The 18,268-nt window shown below is 41.8% G+C and overlaps 1 protein-coding gene and 1 long non-coding RNA gene across 2 annotated transcripts; one reads left to right on the top strand and one right to left on the bottom strand.

Moving 5' to 3' along the window:
- Positions 1–1,848: 1,848 nt before the first annotated feature.
- LOC308472197 lies at positions 1,849–5,145 on the bottom strand. The gene is made up of 3 exons (XR_013983327.1): positions 5,039–5,145; positions 3,936–4,038; positions 1,849–3,655 (listed from the first exon to the last, which is right to left on the bottom strand). It is a non-coding gene; the product is annotated as an uncharacterized lncRNA (long non-coding RNA).
- A 175-nt stretch (positions 5,146–5,320) lies between these two features.
- On the top strand, positions 5,321–17,731 carry ARF4 (ARF GTPase 4). Its single transcript, XM_080996818.1, has 6 exons — positions 5,321–5,824; positions 12,015–12,095; positions 13,307–13,416; positions 14,825–14,896; positions 15,313–15,438; positions 16,475–17,731. Exons 1-6 carry the CDS (start codon positions 5,758–5,760, stop codon positions 16,559–16,561), a joined length of 543 nt encoding a protein of 180 aa, XP_080852944.1. The 5' UTR covers positions 5,321–5,757; the 3' UTR covers positions 16,562–17,731.
- Positions 17,732–18,268: the final 537 nt, after the last annotated feature.

Below are 18,268 nucleotides of genomic sequence, written 5' to 3'. Positions count from 1 at the left end.
GAAACTAAACATTGCTTTTTTAATCCACTTCGATTGTGTCCCCACCCAGGACTGAAACCCGATTCATTCTTAGTTTTGAGGCAGTGTGATTAGAGGTAACCATAGTCTATGCAGTTCAGATATTACAGCAGCTCAAGCTTATTTTAAACTATGGAAAGGAACATGGAAGCCCAGGGAAGAGGAGCACACAGACTTGTGATTTTCCTCCCTCTCACATCAGCTCTGAGACATCTGAATCAAATGACTTGAGATTACAGTGTGTAATAGTGAATTTACTACCTATCAGGTCACAGATCTGTTTCTAGAATATAAAACTAGTGGTGCCCCCCTTAAAAAAAGAAAACATAATTAAAATTAAGTGGGTGCTTCTTGTCTAAAGTCTTAAGCTTCCTAACATAAGTCTAAATTTTAAATTGTGGCACAAAGATTAAAATGGCAAAGGTTGATTAACAGAAACTTTGCATAATGGCCATTCCAGAAAATACACATTGAATGTGTTGCGGAGTTTGTTGCACATAGACCAGGCTGCTGAACTAAATGCCTCTTATTTCCTCATGCCCACGCACGAATGGGGAGATGAGAGTGCCTTGAGGACAGCCGCAGCCTTCTTTGTATGGTGGTGGTTAGAGAGAGCTACCTCACCTCCCCGGCCCCACGTTAGGGCTTTATCTTTTCCAGCACCATTATGCACACATGGGGCTGATCATGTGCAAAAACCGCTTTGTGTCTGTGTATTGCCCTTGGTGGGTTGGGGTGATGATCGTTTACACCAAAGTATGTCAGTTAAATAGCAACAGGAATACTAACTTGCATCAAATCAATGTCCGTCCCAATTTTGTTAAGTGCATTAGGTGCTTTGCTATCATGTCATAATACTTAATTTTAACTGCCTTCAAAGAATGTGGTTATGTAAGAAGAGGCTGATTTTAATCTCCTGTTTCTCTAGGGAAGCCTTTTGTGATTCCCTGCTATAACAATAACCTTCAAGTATTCTGTCCACAGGTAAAAGCAACAGACAAGTGTGGACAAGTATGCTAAGTTCAACCTCCATGAGCTGGAGAACAAACTTCTGAAGCTGGGAGCCCTTCTGGGTTTGTGGATGCTTCCTGTGTGATTTTAAATTAGGGGTTCAAAAATCTTGAGACCTTTCACAAGTACAGGAGGCTCCCAGCTTCTGGGACATTTCTCTCCACTCCACTTACTTTTACAGAGAAATAGAATATCTGAAGAGGGTTAATGTATATACTATAAATATACGCATAATGAGCCATTTCTCATTGTAATAAATTATTCTTGCTAGATGCATAACTTTTTTTTGAACACAGGAACATAGGAGTTTGATAACTCTTATGAAATAGGACTTGGAGGAACCTTCCAAGAATGTTATACCAATTCTAACATGTACCAGTATATTGTGGTATGTTACCATTAGGAGCAGAAATGCAACAGCTGGGTCAAGATTTAATGATGATCAATACTCCACCACATTTTATTCATTTATTTCAGGCCCGTTGTAGGAAAAAGACTGCCTTTCTATGACATTTTGTACCATTGTTTAGAGTCTTTAATTTTAGCTATACACTACCCTCTGTATTTTTAAGGAGATGTATTTTTAATATTCACTTACATGAATTCCAAATCAGAAGTTGAGAATAACATGTATAAAAGAGGACTTCGACAATTATGCCACTATTGCATTAATATTTAACTCACTGTTTTGCACAACTAAGTAGCATTTTTAAAATATGGCCATTAAATCTTCATTAACTGAAGCATTGCATAGTATATTGGAACTAGCTACATTAGCTTATTTTCTAAATGTATTTTTTTAAGGCAAATAAATTTCACTTTTACAGAAACTTTGTCCGTGTTTATTCAGTAAACCACATGAAATAAAAACATGTATCCAGTGGAATTCTTACTATGAAGAACTTCATTCTTGCTTATAATTCTGCGGCTGAAATCCTATGCATAACTGTGTGGGACTTTTGACACTAGACTTGGGGAAGCAAGCATTGGGTCAAAGTGCATGCTACTTATCAGCAGCAACTGCCTCGAGTCTTGTGCTGCTTCCCCAACTTTGCCTGTCCCTTCTTGCTTCTTTGTGGACCATACCAGAGACAGACGGTATCCACTTGGTGGTGCTCCATTGGCAGATGGAGGCTGCAATACTTCTGAATACCAGTTGCTGGAAATCACTGGGCAAGGGATGCGGGAGCGCTCCTGTGCGCAAGTACTGTTTGCAGGTTTCCTACAAGCATATTGTTGGCTGCTGTGAAGACAGGACTACCTGGGACATTGGACTGATCCAGAAGGCTACTGTTATGTTCTCCCTTCCGTTTCCACTTGTGACAGTGTCAGGAGCTGGCTAAGTCAGCAATAAAATAATAAAGCACCTGATGGCGGTGAAGTTAACTCTTTATTCAAAGAAACAAAGCAACTCAGTCCTAGTGGTCACAGCAACCCTTCCCTGTAGGTCTAGACCCAATGAAGCAGTTGCAAGGACTGAAGATCCCCACCTTCCCAAAGCTTTCTAAGGCTCCTTCCCAGGTTCGTTCCCCAGCAGCCGACAGTTCCATCACCTTGTCTCTCATGGCTCTGCCCTCTTCATTCACTGCAAGTTCTAGGAGAGCAGGGGAGAGCTGAGCTGGTCACAGCAGGAAGGGGAGACTCCCTGGATTCTTCAGCAGCCTGCCTCACTTGTGTCCTGGCCCCACTCCTTGGCTCTCTGCCACAGCCTCTTCCTGCTCACTAAACCCTATTACCTCTTCAGCTTCTGGCACCTCTCTTAGTCTGCTCCCTCTTCTCTGACCATTCACCGTCATCCCACCACCAATCCACTGGCTCCGGGTCTTCTTCCCTGAGGGTTTCCTTGAGGGCTCTCCAGTTGGTGCCTCCCGCCACTCCTCTGCATCTAGCCAGTCCATGGCAGAAAGATGCCTTCCATCAGTAGAACAACACCAATTGAATCGTTACAGTGAAACATGAGCCCTTAGGCCAAGAGATAATAGTGCCAAATTATGAGACAGCAGGGCTAAATTTATCAGCAAGGGCAAGAAGGCCATTACTGCTAATTTAAGGGTGCATCTAGACCAACACATATTGCATTTTATTTGAGCTTTAACCTTTGAAGTCCAGGTACTAATAGTTGACACATTTTACTATCTTTAGGATAGATCCAATGCCGTCCTAATGGGCACAATGGAATTCCTCTTTCTCCTCTGCCTTGTGCCCTTCGATGCACCCAGTGAGTCCCCTAACCCTCTGGAGCAGATTTTGGGGCCATACAGAGGGGAGCCCTGTTTTCACAAAAGCAAGATGCCACGATAACAATCCATTATGATTATTTTAATTAAGTGCCTATTACTAAAAAGGAAAAAAATTCTTGAAATGACCTACAGGGATCCCTGGAACCAATAAATGTGCTGTGCAGTGAAAAAAAAAAGAGGAAAATCTTCATAATGCACATATTTTTTGACTGTGAACTAGCTTTAGCTAAAGAACCTTTAGTAAATGAGCACATGAGTGAAAACGAAAATATAGCAAAAGAACAAAAGAAGCTCTTTTAATTGAGAACAATGGCCATGGTGAGACAGTTGGAATTCTGTTCAGCTCATTTTCAAGAAGGCCTGTACCTCATTAAGAAGGTTCCAACCTTTTGTACAAAAAAAGAAAGGGAAAAGATGTAGACAGTGTGGAAAACGCTTGGTCTGGGTGCCCTGAAAAAGCATGTGACTTGATCAGCAGAGTTCTCGGCACATCAGTGACAAATAGCTCTAGTACAAGGTTGGTAAAGGGTGACATAAACAATACTTATTTTACAATAATAAACAGTTGGTCCTTTCTAAAGTCTTTATGAAACTTAAACTGTATCAAAATTAAGTTATTAAGAAAAGCGTTATAAAAAGTTGAAGGGAGCTTTTATGTGGACATACCAGACACTGAAGAGCAATACCTGGAGAGGAATGATAAGTGTGTTTCTGTGCTGTGGTAGCAGCATTCTTGCCTTGAACTCTGCCTCCACCTGTCAACTGCCAGCTGCAAGAATAATAATCAAACAGAACTACCATGAATCTATTTTTGCTGAGGCATCCCAGCTGACCTTTTCCCTTGCTGTAATATCATACCCTATACCAAAACAGTGATCCAAAGCGAACAATTTAAGGACACCTCAGTCTTGCAACACAAGTGACAAGACCTCATCATGTACAGTACTTCATTCTAGTGATTCTGTTACAAACCAGATTAGGATTGAGCAGAAGCTATTTCTCTTTTTGTAGATGGAGTTGAGAATTTATTAATATACTCGTATCAGATATTAAATTCCAAATAACCTGTAATCCAGCACAACTACTGATGGGCAATATTTCATAGCAAACATTTATTAACATTTGAGAAGTCTTGTTGCCCTTCCCACTTTGCTTTCATTACAAGCATCATTTATAGACAAATAAATCTGGGGACCATCTACCTGGAGTTGTTTTCATTATGTAGGAATATGTCTCCTTTAAAATTCCAAGGAAATAATTAAACAGGATCCTGAGTTGAAAGGTGAACAGGCACCACTCTCTCAAATGCAGGCAATCTAAAATCATTATGGTCTTCTTCTTCGTGAGAAATAACATGATTAACTACAGAAATATATAAGGAGAAAAAAAGGATGTGTCTGTGTCATTAATCCTTCCAGATGAGCAAGAATTACTTTTGAGGGAAGCAGAGATTTGGGGATCCAGGATTTGATTCAATGTGACATTACCAGTTCCTTCTAGTATAATCTGGACAAGTCTCACAAGCGGCTGGTGCAGTGGTAAATCTGCTGTACCACTTCCAGCGACAAGTACAGTCTCATAAGACTCCTCCCTGCACCTAGAAATAGAGCATGTCAGGGAGAAGCAGAAGCGCCTAACATTTAGCTTTTAATATACACGATTTCCACCCCCAAACTCTGAAGTGATATAGTCCAGGACTAGGTTTGCCACCACTGCATTTGCTGCTTTGTGGGAATGAGGTCTATGGCTGCCGGTGGCTCCACAACTGCCTTTGCTCTCTAACCATCCACACGAAGGGGCTAGGCCTCAAGCTCAGCACGAGGTGACAATGACTCCCAGCACTCCCTGCTGCAGAAACAGCAGACGGGAAGCCGATAGAAGAAGAAAAAGGAGGGGGGAGACTACTACACTTCCCAGCACTCCCTGCGCCTTTCTCTCTCTCTCTCACACACACAAACTCTCTTTCCAGAGGGGCAAGCAGCCGAGCCTCTTGAGGACTACGTTTCCCATCGTGCCTCGCGAGCCGAAAACCAGACCCGCCAAGGCTGCGGCGGCGAGAAGCGGCCTGGGAGCCGTAGTCTTCCTGCGTGTCGTGAGGCCTGCTCGAGGTTCGTGTGGGTGGTGCCGCGGTGAGGATGTGGCGGGCGTGACGCGATTTTGTCCGCGTTGGAGCCGGGGCGGCCGTGACGTGGCAAAGAGAGAGAGAAAAGAGAGAGCTAAGAGAGAGCCAGGCTCCCCCGACACAGATCAGCCCCGGTGCGCGGACGCCGCGGTCGCCCTTCGCCCGCTCCTGAGGCTCAGCTGGTTTCGTCGTCTCTGCGGGAGCGAGAGAGGAAGGAGGAGGAGGAGGAGGAGGAAGAGAAGCAGCGAGAAAGAGGGACCGGGGCCTCTTGCTTTCGCCTTCCCCGCCGCCGCCGCCGCCTTTGCACTCGGCCCGCTCCGCTCTTGCGCCGCCGCCGCCGCTACCTCCGCCCAGCCGGGAGCCGCCATGGGCCTCACCATCTCCTCCCTCTTCTCGCGCCTCTTCGGCAAGAAGCAGATGCGCATCCTCATGGGTGAGACGGGCGGGCAAAGAGAGAGAGGCGCTTCAACAACCCCCCCCCTCAATTCCACACCCGCTCCGCCCGGGGTAGCGAGCCGGGCCTGAGGCGACCCCACCCCGGGCAGAGGAGCCGGCGGCCGGTTGCTTCCCTCGCTCCCCGTTCGCCTAGCGAGGGGGGGGGAGTGTTGGAGTCTTCGCGGGGGCTGGGATGGGAAGGCACAGCAGTGGGGCGGGCGGGCGCCAGGCAGGCAGCATTGTTCGGGCCAGGCCTTGTGCTGTCGGGAGACAAGGAGAGAGGGAGGGGGGAGAAAGAAGGAGAGAGAGGAAGGGAGGGTCTCCATGGCCTCCCCCCCCCCCCGCCCTCCTTGCAGGACGTTCTTAAGGAATCCACCTTGGGAGACATTTTTAGAACGAGCGGAATTTATCTTCGCCCGGGGCCTTCTGCTCTTTTCAGGATGTGGGTTCGTTTTCCGTCCCGATGGGCTTCCTGTGTTTCAAAATAAGTCCGGTGCCGTCAGTCTGATCCCTCGCTAACCCTCGGCGCACACAGAGAGCCTTCGCGTTTGTTGTTGTGATCGTAGGAATTGTTCTTTTAATACATACATACCGTACATACATACATACATAATACACGCACCATTTTTCTTCCAATGCAGGAATGTAAAGCGAAATGCGGTAATAATTATACTGCAAATAAAAATGGAAGAGTCAGTTACACTGACGGCTGTCTCCTAGTTTTTTGGGTTTTTTTGTTACAGACAATTGCATTAGCATAACTTTTTTTTCCCCTTCCTCTCATCCTATCCCACAACACTTTTGGGATGGTGAAGAATCAGTGTGCAGATATCCACATTGCTTCATGCCATTAGTATTTTGGATAGGGAGGGTTCTTAGTATTTGTTAGTTTTTATTAAAATGAGATGCACATTTTGTATTTGCTTTTTTATGTATGGAGTTAAGGGGCATGCCCTGCCTTGTTGGTTCATTCAGTTTAAGATTACACAAATCAATACTGTACTGAGCTGGGTGGTTCACAGAAAGATGCTTATAACTCTTTGCCTGTATCCTGTTGATAGCCTGGTATGTTAACTTAGGATTTTGCCCTAATTATATACAGTGGCTGTTGTGAAAGGTCATTGGTTTTGAATTTGGAATTGCTCTGTTGTCTCAAGGATGCATAGCTGCAATTTTAAAATGGTAAATGTCACCCATATGTGCTTTGTCTTGTCTTGTCATCCTTGGGCAGAGCAGCCCAAGCCTAAGATCCACCATGCTGGAGGGCTTTTGGATGGTGTGGAGATAGCCCTCTGTCCAACCCTGTGCAAGGGAGCTCTCCTATATGCTTGCCCAAAGCTGGTGTTTTTTCCCTTGCCTTGGCCAGCATGAGCATCACACTGTGAATGCATTACTGGCTGTACAACTCCATAAAGCTCCATTGCTGCCAGCCAGGGTTAATATTGCACCCTAACCATTCCCCATCAAATTAATGAGTGCTAGTGTTGTTTTATCCTGGATCCCTGAGTGTCCAGGGTCTAGACACAGCTTTTTAAATACCAGCTCTTAATTGTCTCAAATGGTTGCTGTTAAGCACAACACAAGGGGTCTTTCCTGGCAGATCACTTTGCAGCCAATTGAACTATGTTAGTGAGAGAACTGAGACTTAAAATGGATTATTGTTATAATGCATGTGGGAATATCCTATGATTATGATGCTAAACATGCTGACATACCTCCCCTTAAAAATTTCATTTCAAATTCCAGAATGATAGTATGTAGTCACAAACTGTTTTGAGTGTTGAAGTTCTGTTTGGACTTCTGTTACTGTAATCTGAATTTTAAAAGGCCAGTGTCTGTTCTAGAATTATCTCTTGTGTTTGTGTCTGAGATGATAATTCAGACATTGGGCGTAACACTAAACAATGGCTTAATGCTACTCAAACAGGCCTACTTGGACTTGAGCACTCCCTCCTCCTGTTTCTTTGGACACATGCCAGAGAAAGAGATTGAAAGAATCCATTTCCAGATTTAAAATAAATTTTGTTTGTCATTACATCTGACAATCACAAACCATGGGTAGCATAAACTATAGTTTATTGGAACAAGTCAAAACCAGCTGTGGTCTTGTTGCAATAAACCATCATTTAAACTAACTACACTTCACGGTTTGGATTACTTCAAAGAAGGAAATGGAAGCTTCCAATCTCCTCCTGGCATGTGTTGGAGGGGGAGGGGTGAAGTAGGCTTGTATGTGTGTCACTGTAGGTGAAGCACTCTTCTTAGCAATTGCTGATGAGACAGTACCATGTGTGTTTAAGTTTTCATTTTGGCTGGACTACACATAGATGTGGACTCAAAACCAGGTCATTTATCTCTTCTGCCAGTATTAAAAATACTAAGTTGTATTCTGTGTCTCTAGTAGTGCTAAGACTTTTGGAGCCTTATCAACTACTTCAAAACACTTAGCATTCTCATGTTGCTTCCCACAAAGCAGCTGATGTTTGGTTTCTCCCTAGCAATTACTGATATTGTTAGAGATGGTACATTAGATATTTATATTGCTAATCGGAATGGTGATGCTTTGATTATAGTAGACATTCAGCTTTATAGAAAAGTAAAATGGATCTTTCGTGTGTTTTTCAAAAATATGCCCAACCCATGCAAATACCTTACACACCAAAGATTTTCCTGTTACAGCTTCACCTGGACTGTCCTCAATTTTCCCTTCAGTCAAAACCAGTTGCCTTCAGCACTTCTCAATGTACACTAAGCAACTTCATTTTTAGCCATCTTTCTTTGCTCAGGCATTAATCAACACAAAGCAATGCCTTCTAGTCTCCCTTATCTGTGCACTTTGAAGGTCAAAAAAAGATGGAATCCTAGCCCTGAAGACCTCCCAGAGCTCTGAGTATAGGGTGGTATGTAAATTCAATAAATAATAATAATTATAGTCCCCCCCCCCTCCTTTCTCACAGGGAACGTTTTAGGAGATAGGTACCACATGAAGTGGTAATGAACCTTGCTTACATCTAATACTAACTTATCTGATGGTAACTTTGTTACATAGCTTTAGATTACTGTAGCTTGTATATTATATATCCAGCTTTACCACTGTTGGTGTTAAGAGCAGTTTGAGCATCTAGATCTTAGGCTCCCATTAAGGCATCCTAAATTGTTGTTGCCTTCAAACTCAGATGATGTACAGCTGGAGAAGGGGGGAGGCATTTTTTGTTGATTCTTCCCTGCACCATTTCCCACATCATTCCAAAATTTCATCCATTGCAGAGCAAAAGGTCCCCACCTCCCCAGCAGGAGACTCCTAGAGTGAAGTACCTCTCACGGGAGTTCTGAATCCCAGCCACAGGATTTACAGGTCACATGAAGATTAGATGGCATGTATTCATGCACTTGACTTTTTCTTTATAAAAACCTCTTCTGTAAATATTTCTTGGCTTAACTAACAAAACAATTTTATAACTTAAAAAACCCAATTTATTCACATAAGACTGGTCATTAACCAGTGCGTTAGAAGCTGCAGATCTTAGATTTGTACATTTTATATACTGTCAATATGTAAGAACATGCTGAATTTATTTTTCACTCAGCAGAGCTTGAAAAAATAGACAGCACATTAAACTTTCCAGCCTGTACGGAAAGTTCTTTAGATAACATCAAAAGAAAGCATTCTCATTTACCAAATGCCAGAAGACAATATAATAAGCACTATTCCAAGATCCTAAATATACTGTAGGAAGGAAGACACTGCACAGGCTTCTCACATGCAAGTGAAGCACCTGTATGTAAAAGGATCTCAGTTGGACATAACAAAGCCCCCTTTTCATTCTTACGGCTTCCTCAAGTTCTCATTCCTTGACCAAGTAGAGGGGGCTAGAAGGAAGCCTCCCATTCCCTGTAATAGCCTGAGGTGGTGATGGGGAATCATTTCAACTATGTTCTGCAGTGGCATAGTTCATGCAGGTGCAAAGAAGCGCTATGCCCATCATGTATTCTCTTTAAATTGAAAAATTATCAGCCTGATTTGTTAGCTTGGATCCTGAGAACTGTGACTGGAAGTGTGGTTCCTTGTCCCTTCTTATTCCTTGTAACCCCACTAATCTCTAATAGCTTCTCTAGTTGGTTGTGCATGTTTGAGCAACAATCCCTGTGCCCCATAAAATGCTGTTCAGGAGGTTCTCCCCACTTTCAGATAAGCTGTTTTGTGGCTGCAGAGGGCTGTTGTGGTATGTGACAAAGGAGCAGTTTTCCTCCACTCAGTTCTCAGGGTAGCAACCTCATTGTATACTGTCATTGCTCAACACTGCTTGGTGTGAAATAATGGATAATAGGGGAGATGCAAAAATAGAAAAGCCAGTTTTTAATATGCAGTATAGGATAATTCTGATAGCTTAGTCAAGAAACGGAAGATACCTTGGACAGTGCCATAGTCCTTGGGCTCTACCCTAGCAACTATTTGCTGAAGGTTTTTTAAAAAAATTAAAGATGCAGTAATTTGTTTTTATTTAGTGTTTTAGCATTCAGTCCCAGATTGCACTGTGCTAAGAATGCAGTGAAAATAATTTATAGCACAACTTAATTTTTCTTCTAGCTCAGACCCCGCATTTTAATATTTCCTTAATTAACAATTAAATAGTCCCTAATGATTTACTATTCTGCCCACAAAATACATTCGGTGTACTCAAGTCAAGTACAAGTCAGTGCTGCAGGCAATCTCAGACTACATCTTGTCTTGCACTAGTAAAAGACCTATTCCACTACTATTTGAAGACTTATAAACTTGTTTTATTGAAAAAAATGTACTAAAGCGTTTGTACTTGATCAGCTAACAGTAAAGTGGGGAAAAGAAACTAAAACATTTTAGTTACTCCATGTAGAGCTGGGTCCATAACCATATAGGGTAGAAACCATAGGATTTTGAGCTTATATAATTTACAGTTGCAATTTATAGTAAACCAAGGTTTCTTGCACTATGTTATACAAGGATAATTTTCCTTGTTTTCTTAAGTTTTAAGCAGTAAAAAATGAGCTTTGGAAACCGTTTTGGATGCGTGATCTAGCTACCAGGTGCACTTTCATTATTGTTTACTCATGTTCGAAATATTCTGAAGGTTCATGGAGAAGAAGGGAATTGCTCTAATGGGTGGGACCTGCCACAAAATACTGCAGTGTATCCTCCACTCCTAGCAATAGTGATTCTGTTCATGCCATTACTTTTACAAATTCTGGGGTTCCCCTGACCTCTTGTTTCTCAGTTTCCCTATTTTGACTACAGCACTGTCGCTACTCCTTCCCTCAATTCACTGTCAGATGGAGTAATATAGAGGTCTCAGGATTCCCCCACCCTACATCCCACTCAATTATTAAAGAATAAATTCTTTTATGCTCTGATTGCTTTGTGTTAACCTCTGCCATTTACAGTGGTACCTCGGAAGTCAAACAGAATCCTTTCCAGAAGTCTGTTTGACTTCCAAAATGTTCGGGAACCAAAATGTGGCTTCCGATTGGCTGCAGGAAGCTCCTGCAGCCAATCGGAAGCCGTGTCAGACGTTCGGGTTCCAAAGAACATTCGCAAACCGGAACACTCACTTCCGGGTTTGCGGCGTTCGGGAGCCAAAACATTCGCCTTTCAAGGCGTTTGGGATCCAAGGTACGACTGTACTATGGTTTGTTAAAAGCCAACACTGAGTTTGTTAGCCGTACTCCGAGGAAGCTACTGGGAACTTCATGTTATGTTCATACATAATACCAAGGATGTTGGTCTCATTTTTAAAAGCAGTAAAATAGTCACAGAAAGCCAAAAACTGCAATTTTCAGTTGATGTTACAGGCTGTCTGTCTCTGAATCTATTTCAGAGAGCCGCACTTCTCAAAATTTTGGTTATCAGCTGTTATGAGTGAGGTCTAGTTTGGATGTAAGGCAAATAAGTGGCTTACTTGACAAACTAGGGAGGGAATTGCAGAGTACAATGAAAGAATGGAACATGTGTTATATCTAGTTTGGTTTACATGGTGTAAAATTATGTCTGAACTAACCCAGAATGGAAATTCTATTTTAAAAAACATCTTTAAAAGTAATAACTAACTATTTGATTTTAAAACGTACCACAGTCTTTGTTTTTCATTGTCAAAACAGATTTTATGAAATGGGGTGCTCATTTTATTAAACTAATAAACATTTGTTTTCTCTAGTTGGTTTGGATGCTGCTGGAAAAACGACCATTCTGTATAAGCTGAAGTTAGGAGAGATTGTCACTACAATTCCCACAATTGGTAAGCAAGATCAGATACATATTGTCAGTATTAACAACCGTTTTTGTTTAAAACTTTGAAACAAAAAAAAATATATTCTATGTTTTCAGGAATTGATATAGAGCAACTTGCCAGAGGTAGATAGAGGTAGAACTCCTGAAGTTTGTTCCCACACTATGTTTATGGTACATATTACTGGATTTCACAATTCCTGAAAGATTGTGAATTTTCCTTGAAATGGGGGATTCTTTCTTTGGGTAGCAAAGCCAACGAAGAGAGCATCCTAGAACCAATGTAACACTTGGGGATGAAGATGTTTGTGATTGCTACATAGATTTTAGCAACATCTTCCATTTGCTTCCATTGTTAGAAACTCAGATAATAGGCACCAAATGGCTCCTTAAACCAGGGTTACTTACAGTTGCCAAAACAGAATGCCTACTTGCCATTTTTGGGCCAGGTAGCTTGAAAGTCGTATTTTTCAATATGACTTTTCCTGAAATTCATTCTGATTGTGCAGAGAAAAAAATAACAGAATTCTACAGGATGTGCTGCTGGTGTGTGAAAACAGTCAAGATCTAGGGATCTCCAGGCATGCACCTCCAGATGGTGGAGACTTCAGGTGTCATCCTGACGTCTTCACTTGGTCGCAAGCGGCTGATAGCCATGTGCAAAAATGCTCCTGGTGAATTTGGAACACTGCTTGCTTCTAAGCCCAGCTTTTCTTCTGCCAGGTCTTAATATATTTCTTTGTAATACAGTGGTACCTCCGGTTGCAGATGGGATCCGTTCCGGAGCTCCGGTCAGATCCTGAAGTTTCCACAACCAGAGGGACCGCTTCTGCGCATGCACGCGCAATGAAAAACTTCCGGGTTTGCCACTTTTGCAACCCGAAGTTTATGTTACCCGAGGGTAACGTAAGCCGAGGTGCTACTGTATAGACAAATTAAAGAAACCAGAATTGTTCTGAAAACTAACATGTAATAGTCTTCTGAAAATGTTTGGCAAATACCTGCTCTACCTAGAGCTTGAAGCATGAATATGTAAAATTGTAATTGCAGATCTTGGTGACTTTACATTTATTAAATTTATTTCATAGTCCTTTAGGAAGTTAAGACACCCCATGTTCTCCTGGTCATCGGGCTCACATCTGCCTAGCTTGAGTAGTGCTAGAAAATTGGTTGCTTGCTGGTCCTTATTGTCATAATTGTGTGTGTTTTTTTTCCATTTAGGTTTTAATGTGGAAACAGTAGAATATAAAAACATCTGTTTCACTGTTTGGGATGTTGGTGGTCAAGATAAAATCAGGCCACTCTGGAGGCATTATTTTCAGAACACACAGGTAATTCCTCTGACATATGCTTTGCCAAATCCATTTTCACTCTCTCTTTTGTAGACTGGTGTAAAGTTATACTGCCTAGTAAAAAGATTTGTACTAATACCCCCCACCCCCAGTATAATCCCAATAGCAGCATAGGCCAACACTAACTTTCAGTGCTACTTTAAAACACTGGAATTTTCAAATCGGCATTGTGATAATTTTCCTGAGACCATTAAAGCTACTGTGGACTTAACTAGTACTAAGGCACACAGAATCCAAGCTGTCCAAGGTTTTAATAGGCAATAATTTGCATTCAGTTAGGCCTAAAAGGACAATATGGTTCCATGTGCTCTTTGTCACCCTTCCTCAAACTAATAAGTAGGCTGTGCTTCCTCTCTTGCTCCCTGCAGCCCTCCATATACATTCAGATTTTGCTTCAGAGGGTTGGGTGACCCTCAAACATATTTTGGGGGCACATGGGCTCTGAGTGGGCAGAGGGAGGGAGACATCTGTTTGTGCAGTCTTGCATTCCACCTTTTAATGGCCTTGTGCACATAGCAGGATGTATGCTCAAGTTGGTTCTTCAGAGGCCAAGCAAATAATGATCTGAGTTCAAGAGTCAATTATGTCCTTGCCACAGACAGATCACTAACTGCATCAATGAAAATAGTATACCTCTGGAGACTAATGGCCCTTATCATGTGGGTGGGTGTAGTTTATTGATGGTTCTCTCTCTTACCTGTTGGGCTTGCAGAGTGAACAGCTGCCTCTCTCTGACCAGGCAGTTCAAATACTTTTTGCTGCAATTTTACGAAAAATTACCAGCAGTGAAACAGCAATGAGGTCTGTGGATCACAGCTGGTGGAAAACATGAGCCAAGCCTGACTATTCACTGATTGGAGCATATTTTGAAAACCTATACTTGTGGTAGGGAAGAAATTTCATTCACCATCATCATTGCATCTGAACAACGTGACTTGGCGTAACTGTTCCATGCATTGCAACAACTATTATAGCCAAACCATCCTAGTGATGTAGAAGCACTCTTGGCAGCCTGCTGTGACAACTTTGTGAATTGCAAATAAAAATGTTTGTATTCATGTTGACTTGGATGACACTGTCGCAATAATTCCTCTGGTGAAGAGAGTATTGCTTTCTGCTAGAAGTTGTAATATGTTACTGTTGCTTTAAAAATAAACAATGAGACTAAACTGTTAGTGTCCCTGGCCCTTCTGAGGTGTTAGCCCATTGTGATAGAATAGTTCACATGGATCTTTGGTCTCTGATACCTTCTGATTTCTTGCATATATTCCCATTTGTCACAGGAGTAAAGATTCATTAAATATCTCTATAATGGTGACTTCAGATTTTATTTGAATGGTATTTCAGATGTCAAACAAGCTTGATAAGAAATACACTTTCTTTTCAGGGTCTCATTTTTGTGGTAGATAGCAACGACAGAGAGAGAATCCAGGAAGCAGCAGAAGAACTCCAGAAAATGGTAACTGCCGCTAACTCAATCTGAACTCCTTCTGTGTCTGACTCCGATGGTTTAGTCCTCCATATCTAATAAAATTGAGAGGTTAATTTACAAAAACATCAGATATTTTAGCGTGGGATGTTAGGATGCACTGTTCTGTGTTTAGAAGCAATAATATGAGAGGTGGTGGTTCTCAGAACTTCCGTATGTGGTTTCAGTGAAATCCTTCTTGCAACTATCACCCTACCTTGACATAGCGTTTCTTGTCTGAGTTACTTACATGCACTGATGGTAACTAAATCAACTAGCTACTGAAAACTACTGGGAGAAATGTGAAGGACAAAAATATTGCCAGCCCCGAAGCCTCCCTAACTTGTACTTTTGGTGGTAACAACTATCAATAGGGGAAATAACTAGCATGGTGTTTCCTCCTCCAGCTTCAGGAAGACGAGTTGAGAGATGCAGTGCTGCTTCTCTTTGCAAACAAACAAGACTTGCCAAATGCCATGGCAATAAGTGAAATGACAGATAAACTAGGCCTTCAGTCCCTGCGCAACAGAACTGTAAGTACCGTAAAGCAAAAATAGTTTGCCATGTGGCTTTCTCCCTATCTTGATATATTCTGTGGGTTGGAACGTATGAATAGCAAGTGCTTTTCTTTCCCATTCTATGTAGGTAGAAATGCCTAACAAAGGCTATCCTTGGATCCAAACTGTTGAGTTCCTCTGCTAGGTTTTAAATCACTGAAGGTTGTTCTTGGAGCTAGTACTGTTCTGCTAAAAGGGACACGGGTGGCGCTGTGGGTTAAACCACAGAGCCTAGGACTTGCCGATCAGAAGGTCGGCGGTTCGAATCCCCACGACGGGGTGAGCTCCCGTTGCTCGGTCCCTGCTCCTGCCAACCTAGCAGTTCAAAAGCACGTCAAAGTGCAGGTAGATGAATAGGTACCGCTCTGGCGTTTCCATGCGCTGCTCTGGTTTGCCGGAAGCGGCTTAGTCATGCTGGCCACATGACCTGGAAGCTGTACACTGGCACCCTCGGCCAATAAAGCGAGATGAGCGCCGCAACCCCAGAGTCGGCCACAACTGGACCTAATGGTCAGGGGCCCCTTTACCTTTACTGTTCTGTTATCATGCATTTGCGCAGAGAAAATGACTACTATTTATCTTTTCTGATAGTCATAGTTAGTCATAGTTCCATACAATAAAGGCGTGTGTGTGTTTACTAGCGATGGCATCTGTCTTACCCCTTTACATTTTTGGGTGGTGGAATGTCCTGCTTGTATGTTCCTGTCTTCAGCAGCTCTATGGACTGGCTACTTTCCCTTTATGCTGAGTGATGGCTCTTTAAGACCTTTCATTTGATGTTTCAGCTAGAGATTTCATAATGCCTGTGTTGCCCTTCTAGTTTTTCACTTTACTTGGTCTTCCTGCCATGTTCTAATCTATGCCTTGGCCAAGTGAGCTTCTTTGTGTTCTGATGTTTGAATTTGCCTTGCATGATGTGGGGGTGGGCATGAGAATATTGTCTTGGAGAGCTGTAACGTGCTCAAAAATGGACTGTATGATATTAAATATTTCACTTTCTCATTCTCAACAGTGGTATGTTCAAGCTACCTGTGCTACACAAGGAACTGGTCTGTATGAGGGACTTGACTGGCTGTCAAATGAGCTATCAAAGCGCTAACTGGATGACTTTCGCACCAGGGACATGTTTGATATAAGTGGTCTAGGCTTGTTACATCAAAATTAGTTTGCATCTTGGTTATTATACAGTACAGTATCTGGAACTGGTTTGGGCAGGATATTACAGCATTTTGACCTATTTTGTTGCCAATTATTCTTCACCCAAGCTATATGTTGCCAGGGTAACAATATGCTTGGGTTAAAAAGAAAACTCCTTAATTTGGAAAAAGTGTATCTTCTGATTTTTACTTCTATTGTTAGCCTAAATGCCTGAATATAGTTGTGACTTTTGAAATCTGTTTGAATGCTTCTTGAGCCCCAATTAAATTAAGTACATTTTAAAAAGATTTCCCCCTTTTCTTCTTTAAGTTACTGATATCTTACTTCATTCCTTAAGACAGTCTGCTGACTTAATCTAGCATTCCATTTATATTTATTTCTCTCTCTTATAAAAACACTTCCTATTATTGTTCGTCAGAAAAATGCTCTAAAACACTATTCAAATATTCTGCACTGAGGAACATTTAATTAACCCCTTGGGTTCTGTCAGCCCACTTTTGCCTTTGTGTGAATTGAATCTGATTGGTAGAACATTTTTGTGCCAGTTGCAACAAGCTCTTTGAGGTTTTCAATATTCAGCAGATTGTCTTCCTTTATATTGTATCTTTTTTTCTGTTGTTGCATGTTGCTTTTTGATATCAGCCTGTTTTGCCCAGTGTATAATAGTTCTGCTAAAGTTTACTGTTTATTGGTGAACATATCTTCATGAAGACAGATTTTGGAAAATTCTTCAGACTCAATGGATTAATTTCTTCGTAACCTACTAAGAATTATTCTTAATAAAAATGAAACAGATGTATAGCTTTGTGTATGCTCCTTGAATCTTAAGTTTGTGGAACTGATAATATGAATGTGTGACAGATTATTCTTTTTCAATAAACGGAGTTTTTTCTGTACTTTGAACACAAACACAGATCTGAATAGCCTTTGAATTGTTTTCAATTTGGCAAAAAATTAAGATGGGCAGTTAAACTTGTGTACAGTGTAGTTGGTTAATCATCAAGACTAAAATCCTGTAAAAGTGTTTTTTGAAGCTGTAAATCTAAATTAAAATGTCCAGATATGAGAGTACTAACAGTTGAAAATTGTAATAAAGTACAAACTGCCCAAATAGTGTGTCAGTTTCATACTTAATTGGAGAGGACTGCATTGTGCTTGCTAGCAACCCTTTTCCTGTAGTTCACTTGCTTAGAAAATCTAACATCGTCTGTATTTTACTCTCATATCCCTCTTTCCTAAGCTGAGTTTTCAGTGTTCCTCTCCCCCCCCCCCCCCCATTTTACTCCAGCCAAATTCGGAACTGGCACATTGAGAGGAAATACAGTAAACCAGAAATACAGTGGTATTTTGGTTTTCAAACGGCTTAGTTGTCAGAACAAATCGGCTCCCAAATGCGACAAACCCGGAAGTAAGTGTTCTGGTTTGTGAACATTTTTTGGAAACTGAATGTCTGACACGGCTTTCACTTAAGTGCAGGAAGCTCCTGCAGCGAATCAGAAGCCACTCCTTGGTTTTCGAAAGGTTTCAGGAGTCGAACGGACTCCCGGAATGGATTAACTTCAAGAACCAAGGTACCACTGTATTAGATTCCAATGCTGTATCATTATCTGCAGTAAGGAACTCCCTGAATTCTTATTGTAATTTAAGT

Source organism: Podarcis pityusensis (assembly GCF_964106645.2).
Source record: "Podarcis pityusensis genome assembly, chromosome: 2".
In the NCBI taxonomy this organism is placed as follows: Eukaryota; Metazoa; Chordata; class Lepidosauria; order Squamata; family Lacertidae; genus Podarcis; species Podarcis pityusensis.
This window is presented reverse-complemented; position numbering and strand designations above follow the sequence as displayed.